We start from the raw sequence: 18,462 nt of genomic DNA, 5'->3' as shown, positions 1-18,462 counted from the left end.
CAAAGTGACTAAAAGCACACAAACTGACATAGCAAATTGTAATTATTCAATGTAGCTCTTAGCGTACTTAAATATCTAACTGCATCTATCAACTAAAATAATCAATTAACTGTGAATTAGTTTTTTCAATTGTCATGTTTGTTGTACTATTTTCTTATTCAAATAAAGCCAGTCGTTAATTCATACGCCCATCCTTTATTTCAGTAACCCTCTCCCCATTTAATTGTATTTCAGGCCTGCTCTCTGCTCCACTGACCCTGTCATTGCGTTAACTCCCCACTCTTCTCCATCTGTTCATCTTCTTCTCCTTTTCAGTTGGTGTGTGTTTTAGCACATTGTCATTCACACGTTTATTGACACCTCTTTTCCACGTGCACTCTGCTCGCCTTTGCAGGTCGCGAGCAGCCTTCTCATCTGGTCCATTAACTCATTGAGATGAAGTCTGGTTAAACAAAAGACAGAAATGTGATGCCTTGTATTCATAAACCGTTCATCCCCTCACGCCTGCTTCCCAGTCAGCCTGGTGGGCATGGGATCCATTCTATAATATATCTGTTAATACACCATGAAATCTGTGAATAATCTCACAATGTTAAACAGGCCATGTCTATACTAAATCAGGCTCACATAACTTGATAATAAATTGACATGATAATGGACCCAAAGTATTTACGCATTTAAAATATCGATTTGAATTGCTATCATTGGTTGGAGAAAAAGTCAAAGAATGTTCTACATGCTTGGAGAGTTCTATATAGTTGTAATAATGAAACCGAATTGTGATCAATATTTGACATTAAAGACCGTGTTCATGCTTAATTGTGTTTTTGATCGAAAACAATACAGATATGGCCAGCCAATAGGCCTCTCAGATGCATGGATTATTAGGGACAATCACCATGTAGGCAGCCTATCGGAATTGAATCTCGCATAAAAGGATTATTAACCAAGAATAATACTATTTTATAATAGAAAAAAATAAGGCGGGTTTCTGCCTCCTAATTTGTCATGATGGCAATTACCATCCAATTTAGCAACACCACCAATCTTGTATTTGTCTGGATGCTCAGGCGTTTTTATAGCAGGATAAATAAATCAACCAAATCGTTATTCAGTTCTTCTAAACGCACACCTATCGAATAAAAAATGCATTCTGTCCCTGAAAAGCACAAGAAGCTCGTTGAGTCGTTATGAAGGTTAATGATATTCAAATGACTTGTATCTTGCCTCATTGAAACTTTTAAAAACTGGATTAGATATCAAATGGAGGAGACTTGCAAGGATTGGATTTAGAATCAACGGATTATATGCATTTGAAGTTTGGATCATCCATCTGATTAAGATCATATTTCACCAATGCAATTATGAAACTTTTTTGAAAGAGAAACTCAAATGAGTAGAAAGTTACTTAACTGTGATGGTTTAATAATAATGGTTTTAGTAACTGGTTTACGTAACTGGTTTAGAACCTGTTTAATTGTGGCCTCTCATTCTAGAAAAAAAAACTACATTTGACTCCTGTTTTTCAGGAGTGTAGAGAGAAACTACAGAGTTGTTGTTGTTTTTTTACATTGAATAGGCTTTAGGAGACTGTAGCAGGGCTAGTTGTGCTATAGCTCTCACCTAAGAAACAGTGGCATACTGAGATAGTCCAGAACAAAGTATGACCAAGGAGATTGAGAGGTTGGGGGGGGGGGGGGGGGACGACGACGACGAGGACATATAATTCGAGCAGATATAGTGTGAGCAAAGGGAGAGGAATCCCTATGATGAACCAGGTGTTCAGCAAGCGATGCCATCTGGCAGCAGAATTAGCCATTCATGAGCCAGGTGCTACAGTACAGGGGAATAATCTAGAGGAGTGCCTCTGTGATCACTTCACCCAGCCTTTGATCATAACACTGTACTGTTGCATAATGAGAATAGTCCATTTTGTGGGTTGATTCTACTATAGAACTACTATTTCCAGCTATTTGACCTCTTGGTGATGGGGTTGGTCCTGCTATGGTGTGTGTTTATGTGGATTCCAGTGCCTCTTCAACAGGGAGTTGCTGCTTTAAGTTAGGCTTTGTTTCTAGTAACATAATCATTAACAATCGCTTTCTTTTTCATACTCATGTCGAAAGTGTCTACAACTTCATACTTTCAAACCTGAAACTGACTAGGTAGGCCCACCCCCACTAACTCCCCCAGTGACACTTCTGTACATATATATTGTAACTTTATCTTTGTAATGACACATTTCCTCTACAGTTACCCTTCTATTAATGTATGCATGAAACACGAGATTAGAGAGTCTATTAATGGGACTGCCACAATACAAAAACACAATATGACCAGTAATAAACAACCGGATGTTGAAGACTGTATAGACGTCTGAAAGAGCTCTGCTGTCACCATCTGGTAATGATATGCCATTACATTGACTGCAGTATTGCACATGTTCCTCTTCAGACTCACAATTGCTTCCAGTGTACACAAACGTGCCTAGCTCATATGGGCCATTTCATCAGCATGAATGAATCACCTATAGCCTATATTGTGCTGATTAATAAAAGGGCACATTTACTTGTGAAACAATGATATGTGCTCTGTGAATAACACATCTGTTATTCAGCAAGTAAACAAATACAATATCAAACAGAAAACAAAGTTGGAAGGTGATAACTATCCAAAATCACAACTAGCATCATTCTGCTTATTTTGTGTGCTTTATTATACCCTAGTTATAGACCTACCATGATTACAGAAATGTGATTAATTCTGACATGGCCTTTCTGAACTAGTCTGGCGAGAGACTAGCTAGTCACCTTCATATTTAGTCACAGTGACACGGAATTATTAAGAGCTGTCCGTGGTGCTGGTTTGAGACAACCCAAACACGTCTCAGTTAGACGTTTCGTAAAATCCAGCATCATGGACAGTTCTCAACAACGCTGTGTCACTGTGATTGATCAAAACAACGCTCCATCCCTGCCTCGTGTGGTACATTCTGGAACTCCCTAGCTAGTACAACCGCGAGGAGGGGCGTAAACAACAGCGTCAGTGACGCTTCGATGTAGCTGGCTTTCAAGAGAGCTTGCTAGCCACTCGCTTCCTCAAAGTTTAACGTTAATTTCAAAGCAAGAGGGGGAAGAATAATCAAATAGAGCTGTCTGGTTGAACCAAGTCTCTGGGTAAGTGAGAGGAGTCGCCTATTGCTGCATGTATTTTTCAATGTACTATGGTTTGCCGTTAGTTATCGTATCTAGCTAGCTAGTCAGCCAACCAAACCAAGGCAAGGGTGTCTCCAATCCATATTCGCTTAAGTGTTAGCTAACTAGCTAACGTTCGTGATGGTAAACAATTGTCCCAAATATATTTGTGCTAAATAGTATCCGTTTCGAATTAAAGTAAAGTTAAATTAGTAATTAGTAACGACTTAATGTTAACGTTACAGTAGTTGTCTAGGATGTTAGCTAACAACGTTAGCTTATCAGCAAGCAAGCTAGCTTAATTTAGTTGTTGTTGGCCTGTAAACCAGGAACAAGCTCATCAATGGTATTCCATAAATAACTCACTAGTTAACGTTAGGTAGCTTAAACACAGACAATACTAACAATGGTCTGCTAGGTAATTGCATTTATGTCCTCGAGCGATTGTACAGGGAGGAGCTGGCCTAGCTACTAGCTAGCTAGCTTGCGGCTAGTAGAGAGGGAGACTGCTGCTAGATACCCCATAATAACTTAGCTAGTTTAGCTAACATTAGTCAAAATGGCAAATTGTAGGTAGCAAGAAGCGATGGCATGATTCAGCATTCGTTATCATAGGAAGTCCTAGCTACCTACATCTAGATGGTTAGTTAACTACCTGTCAGTGGACATTCTTCCACTGACTGTACACGTCCATTATAAGCCTGTTACATAAGCGTAACTAACGTTAGTTGAAAGGGAAGCACGTAAACAAAGGGACTTTTTAAATAGCCTAAAATTGATATGCTGAATCTACTGTTCTTAAAAAATGAAGTGACGCAGACTAAGTTAGTTTATTTAGATAACCTGTCACAGGTAAACAAACATTGTTTATGGATGATCTTAGCTTATCTATGTATCTTTCAATTGAAGGGTGTATCACCATAGTGCCATGGAGTTTCCAGATCTAGGAGAGCATTGCTCTGAAAACTCCTGCAAGCAGCTGGGTGAGTGGTTTGTTATGAAATGCTATCTCCATTTACTACCTCAGTGCCTCTGGGACCCTGCCAATACAGAGCCTGTTTGTGTTCCCTTCCTGTCCTTTCTAGTATGGCTTTGGTATCTGTCAATAGTTGTGTCAAAAGTCCAGTCGTCCATAACCAATTGGCATGGGCTGCACTACCCATTATCATGATTGAAGAGTGATAGTGAGAATTTCATTTATCTAAATTCATATGGATGATCCTTTGCCATGGAATAAACACCTTGACATATTTCTTATATCTGACAGATTTCCTACCATTGAGATGTGATGCCTGTGAAGAGATTTTTTGTAAAGACCACATAACCTATGCAAATCACAAATGCATGTCATCCTACAAGAAGGTACATTTTAAATAAATTAGCAGCATTGTATGTTATAATTAAAGCAAAGTTCCTATAAAGTGCAGTTAGTATGTAGAAATTAATATATGTTGTTCAACCTTATTAGTTGTCTGTATGTTATCTATTGATCCAAACAGAGCTTTATTACGGCTCTCTGCTTGATTCTGTCCCCAGGATATCCAGGTCCCTGTGTGTCCTCTGTGCAACACCCCGATCCCCATCAAGAGAGGGGAAATGCCAGACATCAAGGTTGGGGAGCACATCGATCGCGATTGCCAGTCGGACCCTGCTCAGAACAAGAGAAAGGTATGATTGATAGGCTTCTCTACAGGACAATTTACACAAACTACCCATGGTTAAAGTGAAGTAGCTATGCCTAATCTAAGCTAACCAACCTTTTTTTATTGTAGATATTTACAAACAAATGCTCGAAAGGAGGCTGCAAGCAGAAAGAAATGATCCGAGTGACATGTGACCAGTGCCACATTAATTATTGTCTTAAACACCGACATCCACTAGACCATGACTGTAAGCCTGAAGACAAACCAGTCTCCAAATCTGGGTAAATATTTCCCTCCACCTGATGCCATTTATTGATTGTGGTGCACATTGTGAGCTTTTGCGGTATAATGATGATTACATTGGATTTCTTTCAGATTCGCTGCTTTCATGCGGTCCCAAGGAGCATCCTCTAGCAGTGCCTCCATTTCAGGCAGTAGAGGAAGTTCTAGGCCTGTTTCTAATGGGAATGCTAGGACCCAAAGTAGTCGGTGAGGATCCTCATATTGATTTTCGAAACGCCACGCTGAAGAACCACATGAAGCTTACATAAATTAACAAGTGATATTGGCAAGCACAGTTTGTTCTCCACATTCATGAGGCATATTCTCACTAAAACACATGGGATGGATGAATTGACATGTTGTTTTTTATTGTCAGTGAAATATACTAACACATGGAAAGGATGTGACATTTGTTTTTCCTTCACAGAACTGCTCTTACCCGTTACCGCTGTGCTTTTGTTGAGTTGTTGACTCTATAACCGCACTATAGCATTATTGTTTTTGATTCTATCACAGCAGCGCTCAGGCCATTTATAGTCCAGCTCCGGCCATGCGGCCCCTTCCAGCACAGAATGTAGTACCTGCTTCGGCATCCTTTCAGGCTGGCCTGGTATGCCTAACACTCTTACACCACTTGATTGAAACTACTGTAAACTCTCTTCTCTGAATAATTCCAGTTCATTTATTGAGATTATTTAGTTTGCTCCTGTTTTATTCATTGAGATTCTATAGCCTGCTGTTTATTCATTGAGATTCTATAGTCTGCTCCTGTTTATTCATTGAGATTCTATAGTCTGCTCCTGTTTATTCATTGAGATTCCAAGAAGAAAAGAATAAACATCCTGTAAGTGTTTATCTGCATGGTGTGATTGTAGACTGAGGAGCAGGCCTTACAAAGAGCGCTGGAGATGTCCTTGGCTGAGTCGGCTCGCAGCACAGTCCAACAGCCAACGCTCAGGTAATAAACAATCCCCATTAAATCCCATAATCCAGCATCACCCACACATAATATAGGCTGTAATCATGTCCAGATGCCATCAACACAATCCAGTTACCTATTGTTTCTCTTCACTAGCTCTTATTGCTATGTGTTTGTTCTAGCTGAAATGCAGGCTATTTGGTTATTCTAGGAAAACACAATATTAATAGGTTTGACATTCCACTGTTTAGCCCATCTTTCTTGCCCATGACTTCATAAATTAAGTACAGTGGTGCCCACAGTTCAGTTTTCCTCATCTCATGATGTTGCTGTTCCTCAGACCTGTGACTGACTGTATGTGTGTGTCTGTTATCCACCCTTTCTGGTGAGTGTGTCGTTGTGCCTCTTGCATGCTCTCTGCAGTGTGATGATGATGCATTCCTCTGTGTGACATAGAAGTGTCTGTCTCAGCCCTCAGGAGCAGGAGGATCTGGCTCTGGCTCAGGCCCTAGCTGCTAGTGAAGAAGAGTACAGACGCCAGCAGCGGAGACAACAGGTATCCAGAAAACTTTGGCGTCAGTAGCATGCTAACAGGACAGGACCTCACCTAGGTACATTGTCTCCCTGGTGTTCCCTATATTCCTTCATCATCGTCACTGGGTGCATTTAAAGATCAGCTACGGAGAAAATTAATGACACTTTGAAGTACTACTTAATGTGTATTTTATCTGATTGGACCTATTAAATTATACTTTTTTTTCTCTCCCCGTGTTGAATATTTACCGTAAATGGTGAGACAAACCTCTCACTAATGATTCTTTGTCTTGAATTAAATTGACTTTTGCCTGTACTAATATCTTACTTTCTATCATAGGAGAGAGAGTCCTCCAAGCAGTCTTCCTGCAGCCTATCATAAACCCAGACCAGTGTCTGAGCCCAAACTGCTACCACCAGTAATCAACTAGCAACTGTGCTACATCGATGGAACCCTCCAGCAGAACTCTAACGTCCAGTATCACTGATCCCAACTAATGAACAGTCTGGAACTTTCATTGAGATATATTGAATAGTATCACTGCTTTCTCTCTACTCAACACACCATTCTAGACAGACTTTCTGTCCTGTTTACCAATGGCTCTCTTATGTACATATTTTCTATGTTGAACATGGACATTTAACCTCAGCATCAATGTTTCTTGAATAAATTATTTTAAAGATGTATTTGTTTCTGATGCACGTTCTATGTCCAAGGCATATATACAGGAGAGGAATGAAGTTTGGAGAACAGAACTGGAATGCGATTCAATTTCTATGGATTAGAGAGAACAATCTCAGGCCAAACTTTGACAATTAAGAATAAAAAAGGAAGGCCATTATATAATCCAACATATTTAAATCAAAGTTATTGGTCTAGTACACAGTTTAGCAGATGTTATAACGGGTGTAATGAAATGATAATGTTACTAGCTAGTCAAAACAAGTAGACTCTTGTCTGCATCATCATGACAACTGAAAAACAGCAGGTACACAATACAGTTGGTTGTATTGTGCTATTGTCTAGTCTATTCAATTGGCAGTGCTTGGTAAATGGAATGAACACAAATACACTTGTTGATTTCCATGATGTTGATGTGCATTTTGTTGTTCCCCAACACATCCATCAGGGCCTTTGCGACGCAGTTCCAGCTTTGAATTCTCTCAGGGTAGGCCTTATCGACCTTGGCTGTTGAATTTGAAGGTAAGTGGATAGAAAGTGTCTTTATTGTCAACATTTCATCAGTAATGTCTGTTTTCAAGAAGACCTTAGCAGTTATTAAGCACCACCCCTAGAAATAATTCCTAACAGCAAAAACAGCTGAGACAAAACCAACATGAGCAATATAGCCGGAGTAGAGCAAACTAACTTCAGTGCATATTCATTACGATGATTCTGTTGCAAAACGTTTCTTAAACGGGACAAAATGAGGAGGGACCTACCTGAATTTGTCCAACAGAAACTCTTGTTTAGCTTCTGTTGGTTCTTAAACGGTAAACGGTTTCCGTAATTAATACATACACCTCTGGTAAATCGTTCCTGTTATTCAAGGAATGAATAGTCGTGAGACCTGTCTTTACCACTACGCATTCATACTTTGTCCAACAGAGGGCAGCATAACGTTGAATGTGAAATCTTTGAGGGAGGCCAAAGAGGATAAAATAAAATTGTATTTGTCACATGCGCCGAATACAACCGCTGTAGACCTCACCGCGAAATGCATAATTACAAGCCCTTAACCAACAATGCCGAGTTAATAAAATATTTACTAAATAAAGTAAAACATATTTTAAAAAGTAACACAATAAAACAACAGTAATGAGGCTATATACATGGGGTTCCGGTACCGAGTCAATGTGCGTGGATACAGGTTAGTTGAGGTAATTTTTTTACATGTAGCTAGGGGTAAAGTCACTATGCATAGATAATGAACAGCGAGTCGCAGCAGTGTAAAAACAAAGGGATGGATTATTTCCATAAAGAAGGCTCATTTGTTGACCATTTCATGACAGATTGGGGAAGTGCTGCTCGTGTTGTCATGGTTATGAATTAGTCAGGCTAGTGTGTCACGAGCATGATTGTAGCACTCACAATTAAATTCCTTGAAATACATCGGATGCCATAAATGAAAGATTATTAAATACATTCTGAGTAATATTTTTCACTGATAAAATATAACCAAGGAAAATATGACCAAGGATTGACAGAAAGAAACCATGTTCATTGGCAAACTAAGTTCATTTGCATAATGGTGTGCTTGGTCACCTTCATTTAGCTCCCTTAGCTGTTACGACCTCCTCACCCTCAAACATTTGGAAAATAGCACATCATTGTCAATTGTCACATAGTGAGATTAGTTATAGGATTACTCATTTGGATCTAGTTTCATCTGAGCAAACAGAATAAAGGCACACTCTGTAGCTTCCCTCTGGGCACACCGAATAATTTCAACATGGAAATGTGGGTAATGTTTGATTGACGTTGATCAATGAGATTTCAACCTTTATTCACCCTCTCAAAATGACAGCCAGAAGTGTGTTGAATTCCCAATGTGTTATTACTTCCAACCATCTAAAAGCACAACCAAATTCCAATGGAAAAACTAAGATTTTTAAATTAGTTGTCATTATGTAAATGTACTATCACTGCGCTTTCAACCATTTAAAAGCACAACAAAGTTCAAATTTAAATACAAAATATCTGACATTGTATTTATACAAAAATTTAATGTGTTATCACTGTGTTTCTTCTAATAGCACAACCAAATGACTAGGATTGCAGTTGAGATAACATTAAAAGTACAGAGTGTAAGTGACCAGGCATAATAGGACCCATTTCATCCGAAAAGGTATATGTTTGAATCGTCTGTCCATAGAACATTCTTCCATGAGTCTTGATCATCATCCAGGTGCTTCCAGATGCTTTTTGACAAACTTGAGTCAACTTTTTGGCTGGTCAAAACCAAACAATGCATTTCACAGTAAGAACCTCATACCAACTGCCAAGCAGGGTGGTGGTAGTGGGATGCTTTGGGGATGCTTTGCTGCCTCAGGACCTGGACGACTTGCATAATTGAAGGAGCTACGAATTCTGCTCTGTATCAGAGAATTCTACAGGAGACTGTCAGGTAATCTGTCTGTGTGCTGAAGCAGAAGAGCAGCTGGGTCATGCAGCAAGACAATGATCCACAACACACAATCAAGTCTACATGAAAATGTCTGAAATGTAACAAATTGGACGTTTTGGAATGACCTAGTCAGTCCAGACCTAATCCCTATTGAGATGTTGTGGCAGGAATTGAAATGAGCAGTTCATGCTTGAAACCCACAAATGTCGCTGAGTTAAAGCAGTTCTGCATGGAAAAGTGGTCCAAAATTCCTCCACAGCGACTAATCAACAACTACAAGAAGTGTTTGGTTGGAGCCATTGCAGCTTAAGGTGGCACAACCAGCTATTGAGTGTAAGGGGTCAATTACCTTTTAACGCAGATGCATTGGGTGTTGCATAATTTAAAATAAATAAATAAATGGAATAAGAATGTAATTGTTGTGTTATTTGTTCACTCAGGTTCCCTTTATCTAACAATGTTTTGTTTGAAGATCAGATAACATTCAGTATCAGAAATATGTAAAAGTAGAGCAAATTAGAAAGGGGCCAATTACTTTTTCACATCACTGTAAATATCAACATTTAAAGAATCAACATTTATTTAAAGTGATTTTAAAGTTTGATTTGATTTAGTCCTGTTCTTCAACTTTGAATTTTGGTTTAGATGGAGATGTGAATCCAACATATCAATTATAAATGATGAACTTGAAGAGTACATTTGAAATCGACCACAGCTTGAAACTATATTTATTGTCTGTTTTTAGTTGAACCCTGGGTTAAATTGAAACTAGCTGTTGATGATTTTGCAAATGCTGTTTAAGCCAATTGATGATTGTTGATGATGTATGACTAAAGTATAGTTACATTTCATTTGCTCTGTTAAACCTACCATTGGAATAGTTATTAAGAGATCTATCAATAATCATTCTCACAATAGCACGTTGGTTGTAGTCAATCATAAATATCAAAGCTATGCAAGGCTGGCCATAGTTAAAACCCTGGATGTGAGACCAATGGATAGCTGTAGATAGGTCAACCTTCCAGGAGGAGGTGCTGCTGCACTTTGTTTTTTTCTGATAGTGGATATATAACGTTGAACGTTGATCTTGATCTGACATTGTTTCAAAGGTACTAATTCAACATATTTTATACAAGGTTTGTCTGCTGTTGAAAATTGGTAACCATGATGACAATCCTGTGGTAGAAAATGTACCCTTGACTTTTTGCAAATCCAATGTATTTTCCCTGTAGATTCCACATCACAATACATTGAGAAATTCCATTGAAACAATGTTGTGTGCTCAGTGGGTTATGTTTCCTGTCAGCAGGGTGGCCCTGATTGGTGTAAATAAATGGTAGACTGTAGATTGGGGTAACTATGGTTTGGTGATGTCTATGGTATAAGAGGAACTAGTGAACCCATCTGTTAAGTAATGTATTCTGGGAAATAACCAAAATGCAGGTCCTCTCACATGTATCATTCCTCAGAGTGACAGAAGAACCATCCCTCCAATGCACCCTGTCTACACAAATCCTTATCAGTTGGGATGTGAAGCATATTCAGGGGAATGACAGCTGCACCTGTTACACCAGAAGCATGTGATTGAAAATATATCTGAGCGTCATGAACATATCAGTTATTAGGAGTCAATATGCGAGTGGGTATCAAACAGAAATATATTCTGTTGTTGCACATTAATCAAGAACATCCCATTTGATTACTAGTCTACCTTTCACGTTCAGGAAAGCTGGAAGATCCTCCAATCTGTCTTGTTTGTGCTTTGCAGTGCTCTACATCAAGGGTTTTCAAACTGGGGCCTGCGGCGGTATTGCAGGGGTTCTGCAAATAAAAATAAAATTACATTGGGAAGTCTACAGGAACAGTTATCATGCAAGCTGTTCCTGATCATCTTACTCTGGGATAGTAGATAAAGGGCTTCATGCAAAATCTCAAACTATCCCTTGAATAGAGAGGAAATTACAGTCATTGGAGCTAATTTCACTTTTTTTCATCTATAGAGAATTCTTATGTGGGCAGTCTAAGTGGTCATTTTTGGGATGAAAAACTCTTTCAGTGTCAATTTAAAAGACCAAAACCAGATAGAGAGCATGCAGAAAATTGAACAATATATCTTGTTTTATAATACCATCTTTGATTTTGTTCTAACGTTTGAGCAAAGGTACATAGCATTAGCCATGGCAAAATGTATAAAATGCATAAAATTGCAAGAAATTAGCTTTAAAACTATAACATTTTCTCTCAGCTCAATGGAACATTTTTGAAAAATGTGCTTTACAACTGTGAAAATTGTCTCTATGTCGCAAGATACCTTTACCGTTTTACCTAATAGACCATGTTAGAGTTTACATTTCCTCTTCCAATGAACTGTGGGGAGGCAAATAATGAAACTGTCTACCAAATCTATTTATTTTAAAATGTTGATTACTTCTACTCAAGACATGATTTTTTGCTAACATATAATGGGGGTCCCTGGGTAGCCGATTTACCTGAGTGGGGGTCATTGGGCAGGAAAAGTTAGAAAACTCCTTCTCTACATTATTCAGCAGCACCTCTTGGCTGACCTTGAAACAAGTTTCTCTCTGCATTGTCTGTAGTGCTGGTAACATAATGGATCCTTTAGTTAACTGTGTGGATGGTAAGATTCAGTGAAAGGATATTTACCTTGAATCCAGTAGTATTCAAACTGAGATAAGAGCTCAGTCATCAAAAAAATAAACTGTGTGGGCAGGGTGTTTTGTTTTTCTTGCACATAATGCCCCCAGTGACTGAAATAATATAACATAGAAAACAGCAAGTAGAAAACATGTAGGCCTATTCTCACATCAACTACAAAGCCGCAAATTCAATGTAACCTATCCACCTACTTTCTTTTTGAAGGATTTGCACACTTACTTTCATGCTCAGGCTCCAATGAGACAACCGTTCTCAAAGTAGTGCTATATTGTATTGCAGGTGCATCTGGGTTAGCGCTGCTCCTTGGAAAATTATTTTCCTCTCGAGTGCAGGCAGGCAGCCTCTCAGACGGGTGGGCGATTGTGGTTCAGTGTGGCTTCAGGGGGTTGGTGATGAATTTGTGGGCTTCTTTGGCTTCTTACAGCAAACAGGGCTTTGTGAATATTGTCAACCTCAGTAGGATGTGTCCTTAATCCTCGAGGATATGGTTTTGTAAAGAGGTCTGACTTGCAGTGTCCTTTGTGTTTTCTAGAACACGAGATCAGCAGAAGGTTTATTACAAGCCATAAAAAATAATGTAATGATCTGTATTTATTGGGTTGTACCTTCTTGTGCTCCGTCCAATACATCTATTGACACAAGTAGGTAACACCAGGCTCCCTGTCTGTTCTATTTCCTGTTGTATTACCTGTCTTTGACAATCATGTTAACCCGTCTCAAAAATAAAACAAATTAAACTAATATTATTCTGAAAAACATTTGCTTTCATTACCCTGTATGTCTTTTTTTTGCTCATGGAAACTCACATGGAACAAATTTAAAAAATATTATATTATCATGCTCACGTGAAAAAAATATTTCAGTTTACTATAGAATACTACATTACTTACTATATAATTGTATAGTAAACTCTAGTATACTGTAGAATACTATACTACAGAATGTAGAATCCCTCGCTCATGTGTAGGTAGTACTTACTATAGAATGTTGAAGTATATGGAAAAATACTATGCTAAATACTACAGTAGATATCTGCCAAAAAAAGACTGGAGTGTTCACAAAGACACTGCTATAGTAAAAACCACAGTGTCTATTTCATTTACATATGCCCTGCTCATTCCACTCGCCATAGCACAATTTGCCACATTGTGTTCCCTACAGCTTCTAGAAAATAGCGGAAGCTCTGAACTCAGAAAATGTGCTCTTTTAGTATTTCTCTGGTAGGTTTCCTGATATATCTGCAATAACACTACAGTAAATACTACAATATACTACAGTCTGCAAAAACACTACAATATAGTACAGTCCCCAAAAATGCTACAGTAGATACTACTACAGTACTACTACAAATACTACTACAATTTGCAATAAACATTACATTATACAACAGTTATTTTCCTACAGTATTTATACTATAGTTAACTATAATACTTTAGCATACTACAGTCTTTAGTCTGCAAAAACACTACAGTGAATATTACAGTAAAGTCTGCAAAAACACTACACTACAGTGTGGTCCCATGGTGTTTATACTTGCGTACTATTGTTTGTACAGATGAACGTAGTACCTTCAGGCATTTGGAAATTGCTCCCAAGGATGAACCAGACTTGTGGAGGTCTACAAAAAATGTTCTGATGTCTTGGCTGATTTCTTTTGATTTTCCCATGAATTCAAGCAAAGAGGCACTGAGTTTGAAGGTAGGCCTTGAAATACTTCCACAAGTACACCTCCAATTGACTCAAATGATGTCAATAATCCTATCAGAAGCTTCTAAAGCCATAACATAATTTTGTAAGCTGTTTAAAGGCACAGTCAACTTAGTGTATGTAAACTTCTGACCCAATGGAATTGTGATACAGTAAATTATAAGTGAAATAATCTGTCTGTAAACAATTGTTGGAAAAATTACTTGTGTCATGCACAAAGTAGATGTCCTAACCGACTTGCCAAAACTATAGTTTGTTAACAAGACATTTGTGGAGTGGTTGAAAAACGAGTTTTAATGACTCAAACCTAAATGTATGTAAACTTCCGACTTCAACTGTATGTCTCATAAACAATGAAACATTATAACAAAGGGCTGCATTCATTTAAAAATTCACCATGACACTTTTGAAGCTTGTATTCTCTTATGTAATTCATTAGTGTCCATCAATCTTTATGAAAGTAGATATCATACAGTATTAATACCTGTGACAGCTCTTTTATAGTCAAATGATTGCAGGAGTTTCCCATTCTGCATTGTTACTGTGTTCTCCTGCCTGTCATCAGGTAATGTGGAGCTGATTAATAGCCAAGAAGGAGAGCTATTACCTAAAGAAATCTTTGAATTTCAAGATGTACTGTTATCCTAATCAACCTCACTGCAGGGGGACAATGCTGCATCCTCTACCAGCTCTCACAGTCTCACATCAGACTCAGACGTTCATCCATGTTTATCAAACGTCAACTTTCAAAGTTGTTCCAAATGTCAAATTCCCAAGTGTTTCAGGTTAGGTTTAGCTGTTAACTCCAAATGTTTAAGGTTAGGATTAAGCTCAGGCATTAACTCCAAATGTCTAAGGTTAGGATTAAGCTCAGGCATTAACTCCAAATGTCTAAGGTTAGGATTAAGCTCAGGCATTAACTCCAAATGTTTAAGGTTAGGATTAAGTTCAGGCATTAACTCCAAATGTCTAAGGTTAGGATTAAGTTCAGGCATTAACTCCAAATGTTTAAGTTTAGGATTAAGTTCAGGCATTAACTCCAAATTCTTAAGGTTAGGAATGAACTCTGAATGGTCAAGGTTTGGGATAGGCTTAAAAAAATAACTCAAAAACAACTTTCTATCACTGGGTTCAAACATTTTTGACAAGAGGCAGATGTTAACACCCTAGCAAAACCAAAACTTTCTTGAAGGTAACAGCACTCACTGCACCTGGTGGTTGGTTTCTACATCATCTCCCTACGTCCACAGATATAGATGGACGTCGAATACTGACTTGTATCACGATTGAACTGGCTGGCGAGCTAGTGTTTCATCACAATGTGTCACAGTCACACATAGCAAAACACAGGGAGAACCCCATACTGAGCTCGTATTCCAAGTATGTGCTGGAGCATTCTAGTACTGGACAAAAACAGTCTGAATAATTAAGTGAATCAATATTATTTCCTGCAATTTTTTTCGCTTAGTCTAAAGACGGACTGCCAAGAGGTGTCAGAACAACAGGTTTCATTTGGGACTGTTAGAAAAAGCATTGGTAGTGCTGCAGGCCCTGGATGTTCTTATTGGCTGCAGAAGCCAGTAGAAGCAGTGAAGTAGCAACAGCTTGAAATAAAGAGAGCGGCAACTCGTCTGTCAAAGACCAACCAAGCCTCCAGAGTACACCCTGTAAGAGTACACCATGTAAGAGTACACCCTGTAAGAGTACACCACGTAAGAGTACACCCTGTAAGAGTAGACCCTGTAAGAGTACACCCTGTAAGAGTACACCATGTAAGAGTACACCCTGTAAGAGTACACCCTGTAAGAGTACACCATGTAAGAGTACACCATGTAAGAGTACACCCTGTAAGAGTACACCCTGTGATTCCAGCTTTCTTAAGGTAATAGCTCTCTTTCTTGGCTATTAATCAAGGCCAACATCAGGTAGTGCAGCAGATGGCATCTCAGTGACATCAATATTTTAAAGCCAATTATCTCCACTGCCTTTTGCATGAAGCGATTCCTCAATAACTCCCAGGGCTCTAAAGGCACACAATGTTGATATCCACTAAAGTGGTTGCAAGATGACATACTATATGCCAATGTCTCTAGCCTTTACCTGCATTAGCTGGCCGATATTGATGTATGTGTGCGCATCTCCACTTTCTTTCAGCATCCCCACTTTAGCAAAAAAGGTAGTTGTATAATTACGAACAGTGTCTTGCAGGACTCAGTAGTTGGAATTGTAAGAGTTGTTGTCCTGTCCCTTTCTCTGTGATGTCATTCTAATGGAATCTAGAAAGAACAAAACCCTGTCCTCAAACATTTCCATCAAAAGGTGCAGAGTTATGGGCAAAGACACAAAACATCCACATCAAAAGTAGTGCACTGGGCCTTTACTAGTCCTGAAGTAGCACACCGATATAGACATTGGTAAAAAAAAACGTAGCACCCACACCCCCAAAAATACTTCCTGTGGCTATGGACACACCACTGCAAAGTGACAATGGAGCTGATAAATAAATTGAGCTATGACTGTATATTGTGAGGCTCAAGGCCCGCTCTCATTAGCCTGGCCAAAAAAAGTTGAGCATCTATGTCAGAGAAATCAGACAAAAGTGCACCTTCATTACAGCTCACAGAATATCACTGTCTCCTTTGCCATTGTGATCGTAGCATTGGCTATTCATCTGCAGTTTAGGAAGAACATTCAATCAGTGATATGCAATTTACAGCACATAGAATACCACAGTATGCTTTGCCATTGTATTTGTAATATCGGCTAGCATATTCAAAATATATTATAATATACATTCCATTTAGTCATCTGCACTAGGTAGAGCGTGCAATCATTGACGCAATCACTGACGCAATCAATTTGATTAATCCTTAAGAGTCTATTGACTCTTTATTATCTAAGTAGCATAATAAAGAGATCCCCATCAAAGTCAGTCAATTTAAGCAGCATCTATTTATCTTTGATGATTTTTCACACTAAAAATCGAATCAGTCTCTGAAGCTATGCAAACTGTTGCACCTGGGTAGGAGAACTGGTTGACGATTTACTGTAGAGCACGATTTACTTTACTCTCTGCTGGAGAGTCATCAAGGACATATTAGAGAATTTTGTATCAGGTCAGAGCAATTAGACAACTCTATCTAACACCCAACAGACAATGCTGTCTGAATTCAGATACTTGTGTTTCCATGACAACTAGGAGAAAGACAGGAGGTGATTTGTGTATTTATTGGAAGCTGGGACTGATCCCTATATTCCTGATCTAGGGAATAAACATGACTGATCCCTATATTCCTGATCTAGGGAATAAACATGACTGATCCCTATATTCCTGATCTAGGGAATAAACATGACTGATCCCTATATATAGGGAATAAACATGACTGATCCCTATATTCCTGATCTAGGGAATAAACATGACTGATCCCTATATTCCTGATCTAGGGAATAAACATGACTGATCCCTATATTCCTGATCTAGGGAATAAACATGACTGATCCCTATATTCCCGATCTAGGGAATAAACATGACTGATCTAGGGAATAAACATGACTGATCCCTATATTCCTGATCTAGGGAATAAACATGACTGATCCCTATATTCCTGATCTAGGGAATAAACATGACTGATCCCTATATTCCTGATCTAGGGAATAAACATGACTGATCCCTATATTCCTGATCTAGGGAATAAACATGACTGATCCCTATTTGATCTAGGATGATGATCCACTATAAACTGATCTGAATAAACATGACTGACTGATCTAGGGAATAAACATGACTGATCCAATTGTGACTATTCATGATTTAAGGCTGAGATCCGCAATAGGTGAAACAGCACCACTGGCTGCCCCAGGGGAATTTGTTATTGTTTTTGTTTGGAGGAATTGAGCATCCAGCATCATGGTAACAAAAACAATTTTACTATATACTCTGTTTTTCTATCTCTGGTGCAATGATGAGCAATGATGTCTGAGGGGAAAAAAGCAGTGTTTATTGTTTGAAGTAACGTCTTTGTTGTTGTAATAACAAAATGTAGAACAATATTGGCATATCAACTATTTTCAATTACTATCTAATTATGAAATCTACATAAAAACGAAGGCGGACATAGTAATTGGAGTGTATATTGAAAGTCTAGAGGGTAAATCTGAAACTGCACCCTAATCCCACATGACAATTTATGAGATAGTGTGTCATTTCAGATGCTGCCTATGCTATCTCATCCTAGTGCCACTTCCAATGTACAGCACTCTTAACAGAGTGGTTGTTGCAATTCTGGAGAGAACTGATTAACTAGGCAAGCCAGTTAAGAACAAATTCATATTTACAATGACGGCCTACACCGGCCAAACCCGGATGTAGCTGGGACAAT

General features: G+C 38.6%; 1 protein-coding gene across 10 annotated transcripts; it reads left to right on the top strand.

The window, feature by feature from the left end:
• Positions 1-3,021: 3,021 nt before the first annotated feature.
• LOC135555673 (AN1-type zinc finger protein 2B-like) lies at positions 3,022-7,257 on the top strand. 10 transcript variants are annotated; one of them, XM_064988311.1, is made up of 12 exons: positions 3,022-3,176; positions 4,104-4,177; positions 4,462-4,556; positions 4,731-4,862; positions 4,967-5,118; positions 5,213-5,326; positions 5,639-5,729; positions 5,995-6,077; positions 6,379-6,423; positions 6,510-6,594; positions 6,813-6,829; positions 6,913-7,257. In XM_064988311.1, the coding sequence occupies exons 2-12, from the start codon at positions 4,123-4,125 to the stop codon at positions 7,001-7,003; spliced, it is 960 nt and encodes a 319-aa protein (XP_064844383.1). In that variant the 5' UTR covers positions 3,022-3,176; positions 4,104-4,122; the 3' UTR covers positions 7,004-7,257. The 10 variants fall into 10 exon arrangements, 9 of the variants coding, with proteins under 9 accessions (XP_064844383.1, XP_064844382.1, XP_064844384.1 ...); XM_064988310.1 differs by having other exon boundaries at positions 5,636-5,729; XR_010457896.1 differs by having other exon boundaries at positions 3,023-3,176; positions 5,636-5,729; positions 6,517-6,594; positions 6,913-6,963.
• Positions 7,258-18,462: the final 11,205 nt, after the last annotated feature.

Source organism: Oncorhynchus masou, chromosome 15, assembly GCF_036934945.1.
Source record: "Oncorhynchus masou masou isolate Uvic2021 chromosome 15, UVic_Omas_1.1, whole genome shotgun sequence".
NCBI classification, from domain to species: domain Eukaryota; kingdom Metazoa; phylum Chordata; class Actinopteri; order Salmoniformes; family Salmonidae; genus Oncorhynchus; species Oncorhynchus masou.
This window is presented reverse-complemented; position numbering and strand designations above follow the sequence as displayed.